We start from the raw sequence: 26273 nt of genomic DNA on the forward strand, positions 1-26273 counted from the left end.
GTGAGCAGTTTCCCAGACATGGCTATTGTCCTATCTCAAACCCCTCCCTCTTTTCTTAATCCTACAATCACCACAACTGTCGCTTTTGTCGGACAAAAGAATCAATCAAGAAAAGAGGGCAGGTTTAAGATAAGTCAGTCCTAGACCAAAAAGATGGGAAACAGAACTTCAAGGTGCATTTTGTAGTTTTGGAATAGAAATCTGAACCTCTGGAAAGTAAATATAGTATATGATGACATATCTAAATAAACTGGTGTCCCAAGGGCAAAGCTGTATCCCTGGAACACTGTTTGAAACTAGAAATAATCTGATTGGCTGCTGTGGTTTGTCCTGTGCCCTCCCACGACATTTATAAAACAAAGAAGGATCTTCTAAAGTTATGTGTGCTCACTTTGATTCAAATGGTAATGTTGGGGGTAACTTGTATTGAGATTAGAAAAACATGTTTTAAGTAATTGTAATAACTTTTTGTAAATAACTTTTCTCGCTGGACATCTATTCACTTTAATCATTAATCAGAAATATTTTCTTCCCAAAATTACATAATGGAGCTCTCATCCTAGTTCTAGGACCATTTGTGACCCAAGCCTAGAAAAGTGACCGATACAGAGTTGCCAGCCTTGCCATCAAAAGTGCATTTCTGGAGGCACTTGCGGGACCAACATTTACTCGCTAGCTATGGAGTTCTTTATATCTGGACCCAAATTAGATTGTGTAAAAAGAAGAAGAAAAAAAGAAGAAAGAAAGAATTCAGAAATCAGAGAGTTGGCGCCAGATCCGGAGTTGGTCCTCCAAACGTAGCCTACCAATTTGACATCATCTGGCAGCTCTGTATAGCTTGTGGGACAGGGACAAACACAGATATAGGTAGCAGGGAGAGGTAAGAGATCAGCTAGACAGAGCTAAACTTTACCATCAGCCTGATCCCGGAATACAGCGTTATCATCGGCAAAACTTCTCGTGCCTGAAATGTTACCATAGTCAAATATCGGGCCCTCCAGCAAAGTCACAATATCCATCCGATTGACTTTGGTCAGCACTGCAGTTAAGGCATCCGCTGTAGATAGACAAAAACACAACGAAAGTTAAGTCAACCAAAGGCCCAAAAGAGGCTCTTATAATGAGTACACTTCCTTTTATCCCAATACTAAAATGAAAGGAATCTCTGTCTGTCTGTCCTTCAAATGTCTCGCTGAAGACCCAAGAGAGTGCAGTGTGTCAAGTGTGAAGTTGATTGGATGAGCGGCTCTCGAGAAAGCGGGGGCCAAGCAATCTGCACTGGACTAGTTATTGCAAAAGGCGATAAATCAATATATTGTGTTCCCCCCCCCCCCCCAATGGTACTGCAGTGAGTGAAGGTGAAAAGAGGGTTATTTTCTTGCTTGGCAAACTAGGCCAGAAGACTGTCCTCTGCACTAAACATGAAAAGGGGGAAGGAATAGGCCTCCTCAGCCAGGAGCAGGCAGCTGCATTCTGAATCATAATAAAGCTGCATCAGGAATCCTGCTGCTCTGCCACATCACACGCTGAATTAAGTATTTTCAATGTCATTCAGTCCAAGAGGATAAGGGGGAGAGACAGAGGGAGAAGCAGAGAGAGGCGGACAGACAGAACGACTAATAAAGAAACGGGAGAAGCAGAGAGAGGGAGAGACGAGAGACAGAAAGACTGATAAAGAAACAGGAGAACAAGCAGAGAGAGGGAGAGACGAGAGACAGAAAGACTGATAAAGAAACAGAAAGAGAAGCAGAGAGAGGGAGAGACGAGAGACAGAAAGACTGATAAAGAAACGGGAGGAGAAGCAGAGAGAGGGAGAGACGAGAGACAGAAAGACTGATAAAGAAACGGGAGGAGAAGCAGAGAGAGGGAGAGACGAGAGACAGAAAGACTGATAAAGAAACGGGAGGAGAAGCAGAGAGAGGGAGAGACGAGAGACAGAAAGACTGATAAAGAAACAGGAGAAGCAGAGAGAGGGAGAGACGAGAGACAGAAAGACTGATAAAGAAACAGGAGAAGCAGAGAGAGGGAGAGAAGAGAGACAGAAAGACTGATAAAGAAACAGGAGAAGCAGAGAGAGGGAGAGAAGAGAGACAGAAAGACTGATAAAGAAACGAGAGAAGCAGAGAGGGAGAGACGAGAGACAGAAAGACTGATAAAGAAACAGGAGAAGCAGAGAGAGGGAGAGACGAGAGACAGAAAGACTGATAAAGAAACAGAAGAACAAGCAGAGAGAGGTAGAGAAGAGAGACAGAAAGACTGATAAAGAAACAGAAGAACAAGCAGAGAGAGGGAGAGAAGAGAGACAGAAAGACTGATAAAGAAACAGAAGAACAAGCAGAGAGAGGGAGAGAAGAGAGACAGAAAGACTGATAAAGAAACAGAAGAACAAGCAGAGAGAGGGAGAGAAGAGAGACAGAAAGACTGATAAAGAAACAGAAGGAGAAGCAGAGAGAGGGAGAGACGAGAGACAGAAAGACTGATAAAGAAACAGGAGAAGCAGAGAGAGGCAGAGAAGAGAGACAGAAAGACTGATAAAGAAACAGGAGAAGCAGAGAGAGGGAGAGACGAGAGACAGAAAGACTGATAAAGAAACAGGAGAAGCAGAGAGAGGGAGACGAGAGACAGAAAGACTGATAAAGAAACAGAAGAACAAGCAGAGAGAGGTAGAGAAGAGAGACAGAAAGACTGATAAAGAAACAGGAGAAGCAGAGAGGTAGAGAAGAGAGACAGAAAGACTGATAAAGAAACAGAAGAACAAGCAGAGAGAGGTAGAGAAGAGAGACAGAAAGACTGATAAAGAAACAGAAGAACAAGCAGAGAGAGGTAGAGAAGAGAGACAGAAAGACTGATAAAGAAACAGGAGAAGCAGAGAGGTAGAGAAGAGAGACAGAAAGACTGATAAAGAAACAGAAGTACAAGCAGAGAGAGGTAGAGAAGAGAGACAGAAAGACTGATAAAGAAACAGGAGAAGCAGAGAGGTAGAGAAGAGAGACAGAAAGACTGATAAAGAAACAGAAGAACAAGCAGAGAGGGAGAGACGAGACAGACAAAAAGACAGATAAAGAAATAGGGGGGGGGCTCTGACCCACATAGACTTCAAACAGAGCACAGTGGAAGAAGACATAATTTCAGGGAACTGAAGATGAAGGCCTCAATTCATTATGATAAGGCCTCTTTTTTTCCATTTTTTTTCTTTTTTTTAAGCTCTGAAGCAAGATAGGGGTGAAAGAAAGAGAGAGGAGGGTAAGAAAGCAAGCAAACGAGACTGACACTTTGAAAAAAAAAGAGAGATGGACTTACTAGTGGCATTTTTCCCGTCCCGACTGACCCATTTCTTTAGCAGCATAAAGCTCTGTGCTGTCAGAGAGTTGGGGTTGTCTAGTCTGATGTGGTTGATTTCATCCACAGTAAAGTTCATCTCCCGAGCCAGCTCTGCAACACACACACACACACACACACACCACATTAAATATCATCATCCATCCTGATATCTCTCATCATTAATGCCTGACAGTTAATATGTACCGCAAACAAGACCTTGATGGAAAATTGTTTGTTAAAAAAACGGGGAAAAAACAATCTAAGTTTGGGTTATCATTAAGTATCTTGTGTTTTATTATCAATGGGTTCCTACAACGTCAGGTCAGATAAAGTCAAATTAAATCCTGTAATTGATTATGTATAATTTTGTTGACGTGACAAAGACAAAGTGGTCCCCTGTGAACAAAAAACATCTAATCTCAAAAAGGGATCAATCATAATTATTTACCAGTCACAATCCCAATCCAAACAAGGACTTTAAAGCTATTTCACTATGGTACAAAAAACATTTTAATAAGCTCTCCTGATGTGACATGACCTGCACTCCCCAACATGCACATTATAGTGGTTGATATTATTTGGTGTGTTTTAGTCACTCAGTAAGTGACATTGCCTTGTATAGGGCCACACCCTCCGGCCCGGCCAAAAGAATGACGGTGGTGACGCAAAGCCGTGCAGTAAATTCACTTTGCCTCTAGATGTCACTGCTGGCCAGCAATAACATGGGCTGACGACTTGGTTCATTCAGGGACAGTGACGTGGGGAAAAAAGGGTTGGATGGGAGGGGGGGGGGGGGGGGGGGGGGGGGGGAGGGAGGGTGAGAGAGATGCAGCATTTATTCTCACCAGTCCAGCTGAGTCCCAGGTGGTCGGCCACGATGGCCATACGCAGGTCAGTTCGCTCACAAGGACTCTGGGGACCTACGGAGGTACAGGGCACCAATTAATCAACATTCAGTTCATACTCCTCTCCTTTACAGAAAATAGGAAAAAATATAGTTTTTTTGTATCCTTTTCTGGTCACCTATGTTGCTATGTTGTTGTTGTTTTTTTTTTTTTTATCAAAAAGGACAATATAAATGACTCTCAAAGTATTTAGCTTATAAACTGAATACTTTTTTATACAATAATTTTGAAAATACAATTACACTAACAGCCCTTTCAGAATAAAAAATTACTGATGATTAACTATTATGTTCCCAAGATGACAAGAAAAGGATTGATAGCACTAGACACACTAGACACATTATGATGAACTAAAGTATGTCGTTAGGACAAGTGGTGCACTGTGAATGTTTGTATGAGTATGTATCAGCTAGGCAGGCAGTAACTGTCATAGGAACCACACAAAACAAATAGAAATCAAAGCATGACTCAACAACAGACTCATGTATTTCTACCAGTCTCGGGTGGACAGTTCTACATTAAACTACGTAAAACATGCGGACATTCTTTTGTGTGTTGTTGGCTAACACTTATTAGCTTAAGTGAAAGTCAGACCATGGAGCATAGGAACATACTACTAGGATAGCTCTATTTTCAGTAGCCACCCTGCACAGACGGACAGACAGACAGACTGGGGAGTCGTCAGACAAGGGACTGGCTGTGCCAGTGGTCCATTCATTTCTACTGGCATGCTCATACTACTACAGAGAGATTGGAAAGGGTTGATAAGGGGGGATAGGGGGAAGAAAGGCAACAAGGACAGTACAGGACACAGTACAGCAATGACAAATGACATTTAAATGACAGCTACTGTTTGGAAGAGAATATAATATATATAATAAAAAAAAAAAAAAAACACGCCACAGGCATTCCAGTCAATTCATCCATCAAACGATCACAACGACATCATGCAACTAAAAGTGAAATATAAATATATAGATGTATTTTTAAACATAGTGTGAAAGTTTTACAAACTAGGCTTGATCTCCGCGACGGGGGGCGCCCGAGGCCCCGTGTGTCCCTGACTGCCTTCCTTCCCACCAGTCCGCCTACTCCTCCTGCTCCTCTCACTGCCGGAGGCCCCGTCCGTCGCCGCCGCCTTTGCCCTTACGGACGCGGCCCCGGCCTCAGCCCTCGAACCTCTACCGGACCTGGACGAGCGGGAGGGCTGGGAGGGCTGGGAAGGCTGGGAAGGCTGGGAGGCGTCCGACAGAGAGGTACTCCGGGAGGTGCTGTCCTCCTCCGACTTTTCTGTCTGCGTCTTTTTCTCCTCGTCTGACAGCCGCTCCACCAGCTTTAGAGTCTCTCCGCTAATACCTTTAAAGTACTCGATGGTACGCTTACAAACCTCACTGGGGTTCTCCTGTCTGTCCTGTGTGTCCTGTCTCTCATGTCTGTCCTGTTTGCCCTTTCTGTTCTGTCTGTCCCGTCTGCCTGCTGTCTCACTGCTGACCTGGTGCCTGTCCTTCAGTGGAAGCCTCGACGGCAACTGTATGGCTACTCTCTCTGTGTCCAAGGCTCTGGTAGGCTGGGAGGTGACCTGAACTGATATGGGGGAGCTAGCAGTGGCAGCAGTGCTGCTCTTTTTAACACCCTTAATTGGTATTCTAGACCTGGGTTCTACTTTGGCTACCGCTGGCTCTGCTCTCTTCCTGACCTCTGCCTTCACTGCCTGTTGGGGCTTCTGCTTGCCAATGGCTGTTCCCTGTGTGTGAAATGACCACCCTGAAGCTTTCACTGGAAGCCTGGACTTTGGCTGCTTTGCCTCACTCTCTTTGAGCAAATCACCTTTCCGCTGTTCTGTCTGCGAGCCGCTACTCTCCTCTGAATCCCTACAGCACAGAGCCTCTATCCTGCTGGCTTTCTGAAGTGTGGGCTCAGAGGACGACTGCAAATTAAACACCACACTGCCACACTGGATGTAGTTGGCCTGGACGCTGGAGGCCTCTAGGTTATTGTTGTTGTTGTAGTTCTCGCTGGGGTAATCTCTCGTCTCTGCTTGCTTGGGATCAATGGATCTGCTAGACTGGATCTCTGTGGATTGACCTTCTATGATGCTGACATACTCTGGCACTAGCTGACCCTCCGATATCTCGGCTTTACCCTCTGTGAAATCCCCTGAGTCTTTTTTCACAGTTATGGAAGCAGCTATACCCATCTTAATGGGGGTACGTAATTTTGGGTCGACCTTAGAGGCTGTGATCGTGCATGAGGAGGCGGTCTCAGCTATGGCTTCAGCGGTGGGGGCATCGGTACCAGTACAGCCAGTGCCAGTCTGTGCAGGGTTGCACTTTGCTGCTGGTGGTGGTGTTGTTGGTGTAGTGCTGCTGTTAGTGGTAGTGTCTAGAGCATTCCCCTCTACTGTGCCCCTCTCCCCTGTTTTTGACTGAGAGGAAACTACCCCCTTGTCCCCTGGTTTAGGGTCAGAGGAATGCTCACCGATCTGGAAAAACTGAAGCCTTTCTTCAACAAAGTCCCGCTTGCTCATGTCAATAGCACCACTGCGCGTCATCTCAAACATCTTCCCCTCGTGGAAGGGGAAGGGGTTAGGCTCACTTGTCGGCGTGCTCTCGTCCGTTGGGGTTCGAGCAGGGGTTGTGTCGGGGGTGGTGGCTTGAGACTTGTCATCGACAGATAAACAAAAGGGCTTTGGGTCTTCCTCTTTAGTTTTGGAGTCAAAAACGCCGTCGTTGTCACTCCCTTTGGTTGACCAGGGGTCAAAATCTAGGCCTTTTGTGGCAACAGTTTTAAAGGTGGCGTTCAGCTCCTCTTCGAGCTGGCAGGCGAAGTAGTTCGTTTCTCCAAAGCTCAGTCTATCTGGGTGTCTTCCCTCAAGAGTATAATCTTTCTCCTCCTCGTTTTTCTCTGAGGAGGTGCTTGTTTTAGCCTTTCCATTGTCCCCTACTTCCTCACATTTCTCCTCCTCTATCACCTCAAGCTTAGACTGACTAAATGAACGGTCAGCTGTTTTGCCGTCGTTGGAAAGGCTAGACGTTTTGGGGTCCTCAGTGAGGCCATCATCCTCATCCTGAAGGTCGTATCCATCTAGAGAGTCTATCTCAGTTGCGTCAGTGTCATGGGAGAACTCGGCAGTGGTTGCTATAGAGCAGTCGGTGATCGACTGGTCATTGCCTTGTTGGTCAAAGTCAACCTCCTCCTCCCCCTTTAGGACACCATTGAGCCCCAAGTCATTTCCATTTCCTTCCAATTGTTTTAACCGTTTCTCTCCCTCCTCCTTCATCTTGAAAGTGTACTTTTTGGTGGGGATGGGGTGGAAAACAGACTCGGTGTCGCTGGAGTCGCTGTCGTCAGCCCCGGGGGGGACAGGCGATGGAGGCTGAACTCGGATGATGGGCTCAGCCAAGAGATGCCTATCGTGCTCCTCCTGGAGGTTCACCTCCATCATCTCCGTCTCAGCCTCAGAGGAGGCGCAGGAGCCTCGCTTCTCGGGGTCAGACTGCTCCGCCTCTAAAGGAGGCGGAGGGGGAAACTCAATATAAGCCACTCGTTTCTCCTTTGACCTTTGTTTCACTGCCTCCTGTTTTTTACTGGAGGGCTCCAAGGAGGCTGGCTTGGTTTTTTCTTTCGGTGGCTCCTTGTAGATGAAGGTCTTCCCATCCTCTTCCTCAGACTCCTCTGGGATGGGGCTCGGCATGCCGGGCATGAAGCCTATTACGTCCAGCGCTCTGGAGGTCAGGCTGATATCTTCTGAACTAGGGGGCTCAGGGATGACAGGACTCTTCCCAGAGCTGTCCATGAAAGTCACCTGCTCTAGAGTGTGGTCCTCAGGACTAGCGTGAGAAGGCGGATGCTGTTTCTGTTTGACGGTGTAAAATGCACCCCTAGTCTCGAGCACCGTACTACTCTCATGACTCACTATCTTCTTGTACGTTCCCAGCTGCCCTGTGGCGCTTTCTTTCTCATACTGCTTCCCTACTTGGACGCTAACATAGACGGGCAAGGGTTTTATATCTTTGAAGCTTTCTGTAACAACTACAGGAGTTACCTTATCCAAGTACTCAACTTGGTCGCTATCAACACCATTACACACTACATTTAACAGGCTACCATCTAATGAACCAGTGGGTTTTCCTACTGATGACCCACTAGATTTGTTGGCTTCTGAGCCACTGTGTAACCGATTTCTAGCTAAAGTAGGTATATGGGACCCTGCCCTAACAGATGTGTCTAATTTTAATGAGGTGGATTGGTGGTTCTCGGATAAACCAGACTGCATTCTAACAGGAATTTGCGATTCCGAGTTTTTTTTTAGACCACCATTGCTGTTTGAACTTTCTCTGACCACAAGTTCAGTGTAGATTATTTTCTTGGTGGTCTCCTGTCTTTGAGAGTCACTGTTATTGCTATCTTTCATTGTATCACGTACTAAGGCGTGGGAGAGTTTTGGCGATTGAGGTTTATAGCTTGTATTGCCTTGGCTCTCCCAGTTTTGTTCTATCCCACTGCCACTGTGTTTGGGAGAGGATGACCTATTTGCCTCACTATTTAGGCCCCTCCTCTGGTTTCCTGGACTCTCTGGTGTTTTGGGGATATTTGAACCTGCAAAAACCTGATACACAGGAAGCTTACTTTCTTGAAGTTTTCGGACCGGGGAACTTGAGTTTTGGCTCCACTGAGGACCCATATCTTGCTTCTGAGCCTCCTGTTCGAACTTTAGTCTCACTGCGCTGACTTTGGAAGATGGCACTTGAAAAGATGTAGGTGCCTCACCTGTGCTGCCCTGTGAGATCGCATCTACCTGTTTTCTCTTGTCTGAATCATACTGAAGCACCACTCTCCTCTCAGGGCTGCTGGGTAAGCTGGCACATTTCCTATCGCTGGTACCGAACCTGTCTCTAAGCCTTTCTCTGCTCCATTCTTCTCCGCTGCTGCTGTTCCTATAAGATGACCTCTCAGGACTGCTGTGTGTAGAGCTGGGCCCTGATCGCGTTTCCCTGAAGTCTGACCTACGAGATTTCTTCTCCGGCGATGAGAGCTCATCGTTCAGTTTCTCTGTCTTATCACGAAAGAACTGAGATACCTCGCTAAGTTTTTCCTCCGCCTCTTTTACAGTCCTATCTACTCTGTCTTCATAAAGGAGCTGTTCTCTGTTCTTATTGTGAGTGTCATCTGACACGCGCATCCAAATAGAGTGCTTTGGGCTACCCGGCTCGGAGGAATACTGCAAAAGTGTAAGTTTGTCAAAGTTATCCTCAACATTGGCCATTCTCCCTGATTTGTCTAACACGTTTCTAGATGACCTGAAGACATATTCGGTCCTTGGCCCCCTGCCCTCACTGTGACTGCTCCTGTCTGGCGAGTGGAAACGGGACCTGTCTCTGAGGTACTCCTCTGTGTCAGAATGGGACTGGTCAAGTTTTTCAGACAGCAGCATTTTCTCAGCAAAGTTATAAGACTCTCCCCTAAGTTCAGATGACTCATCATCATTGTACTCTACAGACTGCTGGCTAAGTAGCCTCAAGGTTTTGTATGAGTCATCAGCCATGAGCTGGGCTGAGCTGGGGCGGCTGTCCTCCTCCTGTGAGACAGGTGTATTTACTCTTGGGGACTCAAGGTAACCTGGAAGCGATTCCTCAGGCTCCTCCTCTTCCTGTCTCTTTCCTGAGTAATAGTACATTTCCGGGTGGTTTTTAGTCTCCCTGATGATGACCTCTGTGGGTTCTGTCTTATTGCCCTTTTCTATGTGGACCTCGATTATTCTTTCAACCTTGGGTTTGGAGTTCATGTCTTCAAGGCCTCTCTGTGATGTTTCCTCATTGCCAGACTTGTGCTCAAATAGCCCAGCCAGCTCCCTAGAAGGGTCCCTGCCTGACTGAAAAGCCTTCATGATATCATGGACAGACATAGTTTCCTCGCACCTCTCAGATGCTGCGTCTTTGCCTGGGGGTTTGTGGTACACCATCCTAGTGGTGGTGGTGATATGAGTCTCCTCCTTCACCCTCATCCCTTTTCCCATTGGATCATCCTCTGGGCTGACTTTCAGATAGGTTTTACTTTGGTCTGAAGTTGATGCACTTTGATTCAGATGCCCTTTAGGGTCAGAATCAATATACCGGACAGAGCATGAATCCTCCATTGTGGGTTGTTTGTTGTCCTCTGGGGATTCATAGCTCCTGATGACGTGAACGACCTCAGTCCTAGTCTCAGTGATCACTGGGGGAATAGGGATATCCTGAAAAAGGGCCTTGGGGCCCATGCCTTCTGCACTTTGAGGGGCAGAGGGCGTCCTTTCACTCCTGGTCTCAAAGCCACTGTCTGAGAGGGGGCTCTTATCCTGATCATGCGAGATATCATCAGGGGATTCCAAAACTGTGTCTGCTCCGAAAAGCACATCTGCTAGTTTGCTGAGCTCTTTTTCTGAGGCTGAGGAGCGCATGTTTGTGGGAGGCATTTTGAGTTTGTGCTCCTGTACTGCTATGGCAGGTTTTAGGACACGTTTCTGTTTTGCTTCTCCTTCCCTCTTGCACTCATCTGCTTTATGCTTTGAGTCTGCCATTTTGGAGAAAGACTTACTACCAACGTCATTAGTCAGGTAGTCAACCATTTTAGATAGATTGAAATCTCTGTCTGGTATCGTCTTTGTTTTGATTTGAGGAACCACAGTCTCGTATCTCGGTGGGTAGCTCCAGTTGCTAGGTGGCTGCTCCACTGGTACTTTTGAGTACTGTATGTCATCAAGCGAACTCCTTGAGAGGGCAGCCCTGCCATCCTTGACAGTATCCGTGGTCAGTATCTCACTCACTTTGACCAAATCCTGCATCACTTTCTCAACAATCCTATATGGCTCTTCATCCTCGATCTTAGGCTCTCTGGGAGAATTGGAATGGAATCCTTTGTTGGCTGCTGAATTTGGGTCTGTCTGCAAGATGGCCGACATCCGTATCAAGTCCTCCTTCATCTCTGCTACATCCTTCAGTATCTCTTGGCTGGATGACAGAGGGGATGTGGTGGTGGATTTTAGGGCAGCGGGGGACATGAAGAGAGGGGATTTGACGGGTGACAGAGTTCTGGCAAAAGAAGACTGCGCTTGAGCGCTTGCCCCAGCAGGTGCTGTCTTCCGGGGGGACACTAGAGCAGCGGCTGACTCGGACACCTCAGGGAGCTTTTTAAACTGGGGCTCTGGCAGAACATTTAGAACCGAGTACACAGGCACAGTCACAGTTGTCACAGTTGTGGTGGAGTTAGGAGGGGATCTCATGGTGGCATATAGGGAATTGGAGGCTGAGGATCTGATGGACTGGTAGGAGGAGGATGCAGAAGAGGACATGGACTTCAGGGTGCCATAGCCTGCAGAGCAAGAGTTAAATGTCTTTTCAACCTCCTCAAAGGCTGCATTGACACTTGTTGTCGCAGCATTGGTGGTTGCCTGAATTCTCTCTTGCAGACTGCTGCTGAGAAGAGAGGTAGGGGACGAGGAGCGGTAGTGAGTAGGGGAAACAGTTCCATTAATCAGAGCAGCTGCACTGGGACTAGCGTTGGTTTTAAGGGGCGAAGTGAGAGAGGAGAACAGGCTCCTCGAAGGGCTTAAGGGGTCTGCAGGGGATCGGACAGAGGAGAGGCCAGGGACAGTTTTTATGGGAGAGGAGGAGGACACTGTGGTGCCGGCTTGTCCAACAGACTTGTATGGCAGGGATGAGCTGTACATGTTCAGAGAGGACTTGGGAGAGGCTGGCGGGGTCATAGCTATGGACGATCTCTCGAGAAGAGAACTTCCTCCTCCAGCGCCGGCTATAGGAGAGGTCCTAGCAGACAAGGCTGCCAGTCCTTTCACAGACACAGGGTCTGGGGCGCTTTTCCCTGGCGAGGCCAGGAAGTTGGGGGTGACTGGTACCGGGTACTGGGCCTGCTGGACCACCGTTTTTATCGGAGAGGAGATTGTCCTGTAGGAGCGGATAGGGGAGGCCATGTCGCCAAGAGACTTGACTGAGGTGGGGGATCCGGGGATGTTGGTCTTGACGGGGGACATGGAGGTGATGGACCAGACGGACTTCAGTGGAGATGCAGAGGGCGTGTTGGATGACGAACTGGAGAGTGAGCCAAACCCAGACTTGGCTTGGACAGGGACGGAGACAGGAACAGCCGACCACGCCTGATAAGATCTCGTTGAAAAGACAGGTTTGTAAGGGTAGCCAGTAGGCTGTGTTCTCGGCGAGCTTCGATCAGTTGTTTCTTCGGTAATAAGTTCAAATTAAAATTTAAAAGGATTTGAACGTAAAATTGAACAGAAAGATAATGTGAAATAAAACATAAAAACCAGAGAGAGAGAGTTGAGTGAGTCAGTAACAGTATTAATCAAAGCAGCAAGAGTTATACATTAATGTGTACATGTCAATTACTCTCTAAACATGGATGGGATGACGTCATGGTCTCGAATCAGTGAGTAATGACAAAATAGAAGACGAAATACAATGAGCATGTGCAGTAATAAAGATGATATGATATAATGGTGTACAAAAAAACAAAACAGAAAAGAACAACATGATTACCAAAACAATGTCACAAATATTCCATTGACTTTCGATGTGGTAAATCTGTTCACTTCTTAGTGCCTTTTTGTTGTTGTATACATTTGGTTGACAGTGTTTTGTTTTCCTTTCATTTGGTTTATTTTAATGCCAGAATGACCCCACAATGTTAACCGTGAATCACTAATAAAACAAACAAAAAAACATCACTTTACTTTGAATTTAGTTTAAAGCATTTGAAGGTTGCACTTTACAATGTACTTTCCATGACCATGTACGTCCACTATCACCAGCAGTTCCAAGTACCCACACTAAACATACTGGCACTTTTCTTTTTTTTAAATCAAATGATCTCAATGATAAAAAGAAATACTAAAAAGCTAAACTTTACTTAAGAGGAAATGGCAATACTGCACTTAGATAGTAGCAATATTGAATGTCATGAACATCAATTCCATAATCCCATTGTGGTTACATGTCAACCACATTCAAAAATCTTTGTAAAACAACAAAGATTTTGAGCTGCATGGCACAAAAATGTATGCAGCTGCAGCAATAATCCCACATACAAGTGAGGGTAACTTAATGTAAAGTGCAACCCGGTAGTACAATAAGATATACACAGCTACACACAATCACAAAGCCAATAAGAGTGAAATGGTCCATTAAAAGAATGAGAAAGACCCCAGAATAATTTTTTTTATTCAAGATGAGTTTTAAAAACATTTTTTTTCCAAATGAGAAATTAACAGATGGACGTTGCAATGCCAGTGTTCCCCACAAAGAGATGACAAAATACAAAAACACTTTTCACAAAATGGGGGCGGGTGAGCGGGCGCACGACGTACAGTAAACCATGCAAATGCATCACGGATCATGATCATGGCGTGTCAAGTGAGTGATAATGACAGTGATTGTGAATTGTGATGTGTTCAGGTGACAAAACATCCCATCTTTCTACTCTGCGGGAGTATTAGACTATGTCACATACTGACACTGAACTTGATTCAACTTGTCTGTACTTAGCATCAATTGAGGTTTTTGATTATTAAAGTAAAAATGTGAAAACTCACTCGCTGCAGGATCGGTCAGATAGCTGTAGCGCTTACGCAAAGCTAAGGAGGCAAAGGTATGACGTCGGTCTGGCTTTTCAGTCTGCAACAAACAAAAAAAGAACAAAAAATTTTTTAACATAAAAAAAAAATGTATAAAATAAAAGATGTGATTCTTAAGTATCCGATTCATCATTCGTCTATTATCTTTTAATGTTAATTTTGTTACTTCAGACACCTGTGTGCCTGGGGTTTACATAGGCTGCGGTGCATCTGTCCGTTGCGGTTAGTGGAAGGACAGGAAGGCGCTGCAAGTGAATGTACCGTAGAGAGAGTCACCTTCCCTGCTGCATGACTAAGAAATCCACGCCCCCCTCTGACTGGAGAGAGGGAGTGTCACCTTGGTGGGTGGTGCATTTCACAAATTTCATTATGACGAAATAGCTATAAGCAATATGCCTATTCACCATGGCGCACACCAGTAAGCGGTGGTGAGCCTCGACAGGATCTCACCTCCAGTTAAAGTGTTGATGACTTAATATTATCCATTTTCTGTAGGTAAATATATTGTCCTAACAGGGAGATGCTCGCCCCAAGTAATCTTCACATTGGCCGATGCTAAATCATTAGTAAAAAAGGTTTTTGTGGCATTATACCTATTTGGATGCAGAAGGAACTTTAAAGGGTCACTTCACGGAAAAACAAACACTGGTTTACTTTGCACATAATCTCACACTATCCCAAGGCACGGAACTGACAGTTATTGAGAGTTAATGAGTTTGAATATATCCTCCCGTGATGTCATCAGAGGACAATGAATCCTAATTACAGCTCAATGAAATGATGCAGATCAAATAAATAGCACTGCATTTTGCCAATTTTTTTATTTCATTGTAATTAACACAACACAAGTCAGTGTCCATCACTGGTGGCCATATTCAAGCTCATTCACTCTCAAAAGACTGTCAAACTAAATTAATGTGTGGTTGGGTGTGAGATTATCTGCAAACTAAATCTGCGTTGTTTAAAGTTGAACAAGCTACTGGTAATGGAGGAACTCAAAGATAAGTAAAACAACATTATTATCACCTCCTGGCTAAAAGCTAGTATTTAAGAGACCATTAGTATTGTTAGTCTGTTAAAGTCATGCTAGGGACAAGGTTTGGGAGAAAATAAAAAGTAGACTAACTATTTTACACAACGATGTTCCGTACAGTTGACCTTTGACCTTTTCCCACTGATCGTTCAATGAAAACGTGTGGATAAAATTTATATCTTTGTTATCCTCTTTCATTCCCGACCAAGCACGAGACACACGAGGCACTAGGTGTTCTGCGGTAGTCGGTGCTACCAGTGTTTACTCTGTGTTCAGGCTCCACCAAGTACGTTACTTGCCCACCGACACCATCGTTTTTTATTTTAAGAAATAAAAAACATTTAGTTCATTTTCACATGAACATTCGTCAAATAAAAAACTCTCATTTCTAAAATACTAAGCGTTTTATCAATACTTATCCAGACAATATTATAAAGTGAGCTATTTTATAGATCTCGCAGTACAGACTTAAGTTTCACTTTCACTGAGAGTAGATTTTGTGTGAAGGAGAGAAAGGCACGACACGACAGGTTACACAACTATGGCAGAGGATTTTTTAAATATTTTTTTATTAAACCCTGCAGCAGATCGACTGGAGAGGAGCTCAGAGGACCAGTCCAGTTCAGCAACAGTATGTTTGCGCGATGCGCTAAATAAGGCTGCAGCTACATTGATCCATGTTTGATCCGTCAATGAACAGATAGCCAATGTATAGAAGGTATTACTGTCCGTTGGTTTATTCAACTCTGTCTGTCCAACAAATGCATACTAGTCATTGGAAATTAATTAGATTTAATTAAAAAAAACATGTAGACGGACAGACACAGTGGATCAGCTGCATAACGTTACAGATTAAAGTAAGCGCTCTACAGATATATTTCACATCACCGTGGCAACCCTATGAGGCATTTGTCTCTGCATGATTTGAGTGAGTTTGACGGTTTCGCCAGCGTAGACTTTGCCGGCTTCACCAGTGTAGGGAACGACGCTGTAGCAAAGTTGTATATATTTTCAGCTTATGTCTGATAATGTTTTGAAAGAGGAGATTTATTAAGTAGCGCTGATACTGGCCAGTTGGCTCTGCAGTCCGACCGAGGATGAGAGATGTGAAATGTTGTTTGCTCGTCATCCAAAGAAAATAAACAGTCCAGGCATAATATATTGCATTGATATTTTAAATTCTATATAGACTCACTGTGTAGGTGGTCATGGCTTGTGCACAGTATGGAACATCGATGGTTGATTTATCAGTCTGTACAGAACATTGTAGAGGCCTATGATCTTCCGTACGAACGGGGTAGGTAGTTTATCCCACTTTACTCAAATACTATTGGTCCAAAACACATCAATCAAGGTGTAGATTGTAGAATGTGTTTTCCCCAGAGATGGATCACACAAACATGCTCGTCGGGCTCCTAACAGCGGAGGAGTGGTCAGTGGCGCACGCCACGTGTACGGAACATAGTTACTCTACGTTAATAAAAAAATAAGCATCAATATGTGGATAAAAGTTCAAATCTTCCATCTGTGGCTCCAAAAATATATAATACCACGGCCCTGTATGAAGCTGCCTCTTAATCTATCACTAGTGTGGAGAGATGGTGATTTCCTGTCGAGTACGTTAATGGAAAAGAAGATATAGATGGAAAAGCAAGCCGAGGCCTGGCACACAGATCTGCTCCACTGGACTCGGAATGAGGACAATAAAAGAAAGGAATCTTGTTGAGAAAAAAAAAAAAAAAAAAAAATTGCCACCTTTGTTCATGCACTAAAATAAATGATGCAGTCGCTTTTCACCAATGACTAAAAAGAGATCTGCCGCAAAAGCCTCTGCTCACACAATCAATTACCGTACGCGGGGGAAAAAAAGTATTCACAAAAGTATTCACAGCACATATTCCGCACTCGCCACAGAAGCCAAATGGAAAGGAGGACAGAGGAGAAGCAGTTCCATGCCGTGATGGAGAATCAGTTTACCTCGTCATCTGGATCAGACTCCATATCCTGTGTTGTGGGTTCCCAAGATGCATTGCAGGGAGGAGAGAGATGACACAATGGAGAGCAGGGGCGTTATAGTGGGCGGGGGGGGGGGGGGGGGTGCAGGGGGGGGTGGAAATAAAAATTCAGGGAATGAAAATGGATCAGCAAAAACAACAGAAGGCTTGGGAATTAAGCTATGGAATTAATAAACCGGTCAAAGAAAGTGTCCAGCAAAGAAACCAAAAAAAGCAACAGCGACATAATTACGTAGTTTCTCATGATCGATGAACATCACATAACAGAAGAAACAGGGAAAAAGTGCAGATTCAACATATTTCTCATAAACCCACGGTGATGCCAGGCAACAGAGTAATGCACGGTGCGTGCGTGCGTGTCTGTGTCTGTGTGTGTGTGTGTGTGTGTGTGTGTGGCTGGATGTGTGTACGTTGTGGGGTCTTGTGGCACAAGCTCAAACACTGAGAAAAAGACACGAGCAGCCGGCAGGCGGGCGGGCATTTCTAAACCAAATGAAGCTCAACATTTCCTTTTTGGTATTACAACGTAACACTGCACTATCTCTCAGTTGAATGTACATGAGGATGACATGATGACATGGTGCCTAGGGAAAACAACTGTTCAAAAAGAAGAAGAAAAAAAACATGCCGTGAGCCTACCTTCTTGTGAGTTGGCAGTGTGATGTTCAGATTGCACGTGGCGGTCTGCGGAAGACCTTTCATGGATTTGGGTTCCCTCAGGAAGGAGAGTCGGCCACATGGCTCCTGGCCAAAGTCTCTGATCTGTAGGAGGCAGCCGTGAGAGTTGATGATGATCGTTCATCACTTTTAGCCCAACAGATTAAAAACAGTCACGGGGCTAAAGTGCATACTGCGCTAACGGCACAAAAAAATTAAATACAAAAAAAAAGGTCCTAAAAGCTCCAGGACAGGGAGGACAGTTTGACGTCTGTTTCCACTACAACCCTATTTATATTTCCATGTCAACAAATCCTTGACACAACAAATAATGTTGAGCAAATGAAAGAAATGAAAAGAATTACCGGAAAAAAATAGTGAAAACGAAGATGAGGCAAAACCTCTTCCAAGCTGCAGAATGATATATTATTTGAATACCATCATCGACACAAAGTCACTGCAGAAGAAGTGGAACGCACACCTCGTTTTGCTTTCTTAAAAGGAGCTCCCGTCACATACATCGGTCGTACCTAAGCGCCAGGTGGAGCACATCTGTCCATCGGTTTGTCAGAATGTGTCAACGAGGCTGTCCAACAGATGCAAGATCATACAGATAGTGATACATAGCGGATTGAATACGCAGGCATCAGATGGGCTTGTTTGTTTTTAACTTGGCCATGCAGTGAAATCTCCCCCGTTCTTGGCGATGCTGCATTACTGCAAGAACATCCCCACCACTGCCACGCATGTCAGCATGTTTAGAGGACGATCGCTTCCCGACACACAGCAATGGACCTGTCTCAAAACCCTGCCCTCTTTTCTTGATCCTCCAATCACAGCTGTCGCTTACCTCGGACTTCCTCGGAAGTCCGAGGTAAGCGACAGCTGTGATTGGAGGATCAAGAAAAGGGGCAGGGTTTGAGACAGGTGTATTCAATCAGTGACACACGTTTAGCAGCGTGTCTGCCAATCAGTACCTCATACGACGGTACACATGTGCAGAGGAGGGCAGCGAAACAAACCTTCACGTTGAAAGGAAGCCGGTTTTCCTTGAAGGAGTAGAAGGTGAAAACCAGTTGATGACCACTCTTGCTTAGAGGGGACAGGTTGCCATAGCAGTCCACATGGATAGGCTTGCCCTCCAGAACCTATGGAAGCGCATCAAGCATAACTTCAGTATTACAACGACACAAGCGTGAATCCGCAATAGCTGCGAGCCTGCGACTGTGAAAGTGTGTGCACACACACACACACACACTTCAACAGTAGCCTATATGGTAAATTATGTACTACTTTTCTACCACATTCTTAAGTACGTCCGTCTTATTGCGACTGTTTGTGTGTACACCTGAAAGAAAACTCCACTCACAAACCACGTTCGTTTGAAACAAATAATATGGATTAGGCTTAAACACAATTGTATTGTGAGGGACACGTGTTATGGAGCATCACACTCACAGCGATGCACAGACGAGGCTGGGTTTCCCTCAAGCAGAATGCAGCCACTGTCATTTAATGTCCACCTTGGTAAATTGAGGCGATAGCCCTCATACAATGCATGCATAGTTGACAATACCGCCCCCTATCGTCTCTCCCTGTGTAACTGCACCCCATTGGTTTAGACTGATGGGGGGGGGGGGGGGGGGGGGGGGGGGCGGTCCAGCCTCCTCATGTTACTTTTCCGGCGAGGCATCTGAAGAGACCCAAGTTGATCGCCGACCCTCAGAACAGCGTGGATTATGTATTTCCAGTACCCAACGCTGAATCAATAAACGCAATCGATATTTGGAATGGCGATTAGGAATTGGAATAATCTTTTTGGATAACATCTGATCTGAGGTAAGCAATTCATTTTACCAGTCTTGGGATAATCGGATCTGTTTTGACCTATATGTGTGCCCTATGTGTGTGTGTGTCTGTGTGTGCGCGCTAATCAGGAAATCAGAGAATATATTTTTCAGATCGCTTCTATAGCGTGCATAAGTACACATCGATAATCTAGCGTTTATTTTAAAACGATTCATAAATAGGCCGAAAGATTACAACGTTTTTTGTGTATGCCAGAATATTCCAGTAAAGGGCGATTATCACGGAATCTATATATTTTCCTGAAAAACCAGGGCTTTTCAAAATGCTATAAAATGGAAATGAACCGATTAAAAAACAATCCGTCTCGACAATGTTGACTGCAAACAAGTCATTGATAAACGACGGGCAGATTAGACACATAGCCATAATTTAAGACAGAGATTATGCGTTTAGAGCGCTATCATTGAAGTGGGTGGTGGCATCCAACGATAAATAGTGCACGCCACGCTGGCAATCAAAGTGTTAAAGTGGTCTTAAAGTGGTAATCCATAAGATCCTTGTTTTAGTTTGTTTTGGTGACATCTATTGGCGATAGGTGATCAGTGCTGTTGCGTTTTTTTGCACTCCATTGACTTGCTTCCCATCTTGGAAATGTACAACTTAATTAGTCTTCTAGTCATTCCAAACAAACTGCTGTTGCTGCTGGTGACCTAACACATTATGACTTCCTGTGTGCCAGATAATTTTCCAGGGAATGTTCTACGAGACACCAGTGTTTAGAACAGCCAAGAACAGCTAATGTAAAAAAGTATTTAGCATGAAGCATGAACTGGGTATAGGCGGAATCGCTATTGTGTTACATCAATTGATGATAAGAGAGTGGCAAAATAGACGTTTCTTTATATGAATATTTTCATGATTATTACTTTAGTATTTGAATATTAATGGAGAGATGCCGAGCTCGAACACAGCAGCAGCAGAGAGAGAGTGAAGCCCGGTCTCTGTCCCAAATTGAAAGTAAAAAGCAAGCTGGCAAAGTCGCGATTAGAACTCTAAATTAGGGCTGGGCGATATAACGATAATGATAATTATCGCGATATATTTTAATAATCGATATCGGGGGGGAAAAAATCGAAGAAAAAAAAATCAAATGATTATTTTTTTGTTAAACCCAGAGACAGTGGACAGACTTGTCTTTCTTGCCTGCAACTTAAAGTAATGGCTTTGCTTGTCCAAATGACAATACTGACCAAATTGAGATTTATTTTTCTCTTGTCCATTTATTTTGTTTGCTTTCTAATTTAAAATACAGTTTGAAACCGTCTGTACACAGTAGGCTATGTGTGCTAGCAGAGCTAGTCTCCAGTCACGAGTCACGGTGCACATGTGCGGTGGTTTGTCCACCAAAAAGGCTCCAAAAGATAGAAAAGAAACTAGCAGAGCCAGAACTGTTCAACCCCCCTGGAGCCACAGCCAGCAGAGAAGAAGCCTGTTTACTTTCGCTTTCAAACCAGCTGCAGCCTGAGAACTGGAGTGTGTGAGGGGATGTAACACTAAAGATGGCGGCAACGACAAAGAATTGCTGCAAAAGAAACATACATCTGTTGTTTAAAAAAATATATATATATATTTTTTTATACTTATAACAATATCGATAATTATCGTTATCGCGTGATATGATATTGTTATCGATATCGTTATCGCGATATAATTTTTTGCCATATTGCCCAGCCCTACTCTAAATTACAAGTAGCATGCTAGTAACGTTTCAATAAATGTTGGTCCATAACAGCCTAACATAGATGGAGCTTTTGGTAATGCAGCGTCATGAGCGGAACGGAGTGGCCGATATTAAAACCGCGCTCTTCGCTCATGTGAAAATACCGGCCGCTCCACCGCCTCTCTCCACGCACACGGATGAGGCGAGTCCCACCTCTATATCTTTGCTCCTGGCCACCTCCTCAAAGTTCTCCTGCTGCTCCAGGGTCTTGTCCACCTTGTCGTCCGTCATGCAGAAGCAGCGCAGCCGAGCCTCCACGGGGTCGTTCATCTTGGCGAACACCACAAACTTGGCCAAGTACGGCACGCAGATCAGCTCCCGGTATAACTGAGACGCCAGGCCGACGGTCTCAGGAATCTGGTGACAGTCTGCGAGCCAGAACCTGGAGGAGGAGGAGGAGGAGGAGGCGGAGGAGGAGGAGGAGGAGGAGGAGGAGGAGAGGAAGAGGACAGGGACGAAGGTGGGAAGAAGTAAATCATGAGAAGATATTGGACGCCGGCCAAAGACACTATTTTCCTGATTATGAGGACGGGGTGCATAGGGGGAATAAATCGGAACGGTTCACTAAAAGCGGTTCACGGTAAGAAGAACACATTTTGTACCACCGGCGGAGGTTTTCAAGGGAACCTTTCTGCAGAACGAGTGGCCGACCTATCGCTCTCCAAAAGTGCCATTGCATTTTCAAGAAACGATTCTTGTGGCAGTTAATTTCGCTATGCTCTCAAACTCACACGGGCCCCGTTTCTAACGCAAAGTCGCTGCATATTCTGACTATAAAGAGGCCGATTCATCCCCTTGGCAACCCGCTCAGTCAATGACTGACCGCTAGTATAAATCATGCCAGCGAGAGGCTCGACTTCGAGGGGCACACACGGAAGCACATGACGGCGCTGTAATAATCTAATTTCAGAACACCAAGGAGTGCTCTGTAAATATCAGACTGCGAACGGGAGCCACATGATCCCCAATCCAGTTAGGACGAAGTACCATGACCTTGTTTACAGTAACTGAACATTCCACATTAAAAAAGGTTTCTTTTCTCCCCTCCCCCCCCTGCTGCCATCACTGAAAGGCATGGACGGAACACTATGCCTCAGCAATGTGTCAAGATGACTTAAGTGCCACTGGATGTGAAATGTGTTACTGGAGCGTTTGAGGTGGAAGTCGAGCCACGGGGGGGGGGCGTGTTTTGAGAAGGACATTACAGAACAAGGTAAAAAGACTAAGGGAAATTGTGCTCCTCTATACATTCAGGATATTTTCCTTTCATGAGAGCATCATGTGATGTGTGTGTGTCAGTGTCTTATAGTAAAATATAACCTACAATCTTTATTTTTTTTCTACCATGAAACTCTGGTATTGCAGATTAATTTTTGATTTTCCTATGTTGGCTTATGTTCTTTTCAGGAACGTTTTTTGTTGATTGTTGATTGTGTGTGTGTGTGTGTGTGTGTGTGTGTGTGTGTGTGTGTGTGTGTGTGTGTGTGTGTGTGTGTGTGTGTGTGTGTGCGTGCGTGCGTGTGTGTGTGTGTGATCCTCACCTGGCCGACACGTTTGTGGTGAAGGAGACACAGTCGGTGACGAAGGACAGTGGCGTGGTCCCCGTGATGTCCTCCCACTGGGCAGGGGACGTCCCTCCTGGACGGGAGAGAGACCAGAACACCAGGTCAGTCACTGCCACACTGACCCCCCTCTTATCTCTTCATCAGCACCTCAATGAGCCAGGAGATCTGCACCATAACGCCCAAAGGCTATTTGATTCATGGTGACCTTTGAGTCACCCAGTTCTGTCTGTGTGAGACCGTTTCATAATAAAATGACGCATGACTAGATTCGACTCTCCTCACATGCATCCTGTCAGGGTACCTTTCCCAAAGGAGTGTTATTCAATTACATCAAATGTAACCAATACCAAAAGGGCTCTCGGCTAATAGCTATGGACAGATGTAATCCCATTTATAGTATCCTAATATTTTCTTCATACTAATCCTACCCACGGACCAACCTTTCGATCATCATCGCGGAGAATGTAGCTCCATCCCCGACCACCAAGAACCAAGGTGTGGTCCTCCTTACTCACATTGCCTCAACAACTAGAACCTGCAGATTATTCCTGAGCAACGTCAGAACTAAGGATCCGCACCTTCCTGACAAAAGAAGCCACCCAACTTCCTCCTGCAATCAACAGTCATGTCGTGCTTCAACTATTGCAATGCTCTGCTATAGCTGGTCTACCGGCTTGTGGCACCAAGGCTCTTCAACTCATACAGAACCTGCCTGATCTCCTACTAATCTCAGCCCATGTCACCCCACTTCTCAGAGAGCTGCACTGGCTTCTCATCGCCACACGAATCCACTTCAAGGTTCTTGACCTGGCATTCCATGCAACATAGGTAACAGCTCCCTCCCTACCTCTGGTCCATGGTCTCCAACTACACACCCTCAAGAAGACCCCTCCTGTGGGGTCAGTGAAATGAAGCAGGCTATTCTCTGTCCTGGCTCCACGGTGGACAGCTATTCTCTGTCCTGGCTCCACGATGGACAGCTATTCTCTGCCCTGGCTCCATGGTGGACAGCTATTCTCTGTCCTGGCTCCACGATGGACAGCTATTCTCTGCCCTGGCTCCATGGTGGACAGCTATTCTCTGTCCTGGCTCCACGGTGGACAGCTATTCTCTGTCCTGGCTCCACGGTGGACAGCTATTCTGTCCTGGCTCCACCGAGGTGGAATGAACTTACCACCACAATCATGACAGCTGAAACCTGTCCAATCTTCCGCAGTCGACTAAAGACACTCTTGTTCAATCAATATCTGAATTTAAGAAAAGAACCAACCTTCTTGCCGTCTTTACTACTATGTCCTTTGCTACTATGGTCTATACTACTATGTACTCTGCTACTATGTCTATTTTGATAAAAGCATATAAATATAAATGTACTGTATTTTCTTTATTATTATTTTTCTCTCTCTACTACTTCTTAACGTTATGGCCTCATGAGATGTATCATATATATATAATATTTATTTTTTATGTATGCATTTTACTGTACTGTATTGTATTTCTACGTTCAGGACCCCAGGAAGACGTAGGTCGGTGCTTCTAATAGGGGATCCTTACGTAAACATAAACACAACAATATCCCATGGCCAATTTAAATGATGTAAAAAATAAATAAACTGAACAGAAAGCTTCCTCCTGCTCGCGTCATGCCGGGCTGATAGCTTGCCTGTGATGCTGCAGAGCAGACGCAGGCAGGGGGCGGAGTCCCCTCGGTGGCCACTAGGGTGGCCTTCGGCCGACCTGGGCGGCACAGGGATCGTCATGGTGATGGGCTTGTGGAACTTCCTCCGCCTTGGCTCCACGGTGACGATGGGGCTAAAGGTGGCCCGGTTGCCGAGGACCGCCGTCACCAACTCGTCGGGCACCGGCTGGGCCTGGAGAGACGGACAGACGGGAAGAGGGAGAGAGAAGGGAGAGTAGAATAGTTAATTTAGTCCGTCAACAGTCTAAAAAAACAAAAGTAAGGTTCAGGGTGGGACACTAAAGAAGGGCCGTTAGTTCAGGTTAAATCAAATATGTAACCTGATGAAAGCAGGCCGAGTCTCAATAAATAATACTAGTGGATTGAATTAGTATAAAAAAAAAATTATTAAAAGAAAGCTGACTCAAAGAACAGGAGGTTTAAAGGAACATGCCAACGATATAGGAAATAGGATTCTCCAGAATCAGCCAAGAAGATAGATACCAATTTCTGTATCCAGTTCCATTGTTTTGTACTATGCCAGGCTAGCTTTCCACTGAACACACAGAAAGGACATTGGTGACTGACTGGAGAAAATGGTAAGCGTTGGCATGTTGCTTTAAAATGAATTGAACTGTAAGAAGTAGCCTGGTCTCCCCAAGTGCTAAACGACCAGCCGTACCTGCAGACCGACGCGGATCTTCTTGGTGAGAGCGCCTTGCGGGAAGGACGCCTGCACCATGGGCACAGTGGAGCTGGACAAGAGGCCTCCATCCGGGCCCATGTGGTTGGACTCCTGCTTGATCCGAGACACCACCGCAAAGTACTGCGGGAAGTCTCTGGTGACGATGCGGCATATCCGCTTCTTTTCCAGCTCCGCGGGGCTGTCCAGCTCTGGGAGAACAGAAGAGGTTATTAAAAGAGGCTAGCAGGCGAGAAGAGCTTATGATTTAAAAGAAACACACATATGAAGTACTTGGGAATTATTTAAAGGATATGACATTCAGTGTTCTTTCAAGCTAGATCGAAACAGTTGTTTGGGATGAAAAATAGAACATTCTCAGGCCACCGACTGACTTCTTGTGGGTTGATGTTGCACTGTTTTCTGTAGTGGATCTAACGGTTGCTCTAACGTCACGGTGACCAATCACAGCCACTCTTATTGTCAGGGACCAAATACGGCCACGCCCCATTCCCAGTAAAAAATGGGAATCTCTAGAATGGGTTTCGGGCGACGCTGTATACGGAAGTGACGATAGACAACACTTTCTGTTGTCAGTAGATGGCAGCATTGGTTTAAAATTAAAAGGTGAAAATGTTGAAAACTACATGAATACATTTCCCAAGATCCTTAGCACAGGTCACAGGTCACTGGGATGTGTCTATTCTTCGCCGTGATCTGAACAGTGGTAAACTATTACTGCGACCTCGGTATAGCGACCGCGAATGGTAAACTAATTATCTTAACAAAAGTGCGCTGGTAGCGTTACATATGTTGTCTAAAGGGGGACATATGGTACAATTTAAGATTTTTAATGATAATCGGCATATAAAGGACAACATAAAGCATCGTTAATTTGTAAGAAACCTCAATGAAAACGGTAATATTAGCTATTGTTATGAAAATGTGCTAGAATCCTATAAAAATGTGGACGCATTTGGTCTACGTTCCGTTATGTCTCTGGGATACCTTCGTCCATGCCGTTGAGCAGCTCCGTGATCTCCTCCGCTCTGAAGTCAGACTGGTGTTCCTTCCACGTGTCCCCGTTGTCGCTGCGCAACACGATCAACTCCCTCTCCTTCCCCCGCATGGAGCCAAAGTGAGGGATCTCCACAATCACAGGGCTGCAAGAGAAACCAGAACACTATA

The 26273-nt window shown here is 45.2% G+C and overlaps 1 protein-coding gene across 1 annotated transcript in view; it reads right to left on the reverse strand.

The window, feature by feature from the left end:
- Nucleotides 1-26273, reverse strand: part of LOC311234756 (ankyrin-3-like) — a 323045-nt gene that overhangs the window by 16533 nt on the left and 280239 nt on the right. Inside the window, 13 exon segments of the mRNA XM_084321999.1 lie at nt 914-1057; nt 3301-3432; nt 4167-4241; nt 5241-12455; nt 13825-13906; nt 16877-16903; nt 17554-17676; nt 18594-18719; nt 21314-21542; nt 22702-22798; nt 24389-24596; nt 25086-25297; nt 26094-26248. Of these exon segments, the coding sequence (XP_084178125.1) occupies nt 914-1057; nt 3301-3432; nt 4167-4241; nt 5241-12455; nt 13825-13906; nt 16877-16903; nt 17554-17676; nt 18594-18719; nt 21314-21542; nt 22702-22798; nt 24389-24596; nt 25086-25297; nt 26094-26248 (8825 nt within the window).

The sequence above is a fragment of the Notolepis coatsorum genome, assembly GCF_963971535.1.
Source record: "Notolepis coatsorum genome assembly, chromosome: 9".
NCBI classification, from domain to species: Eukaryota; Metazoa; Chordata; class Actinopteri; order Aulopiformes; family Paralepididae; genus Notolepis; species Notolepis coatsorum.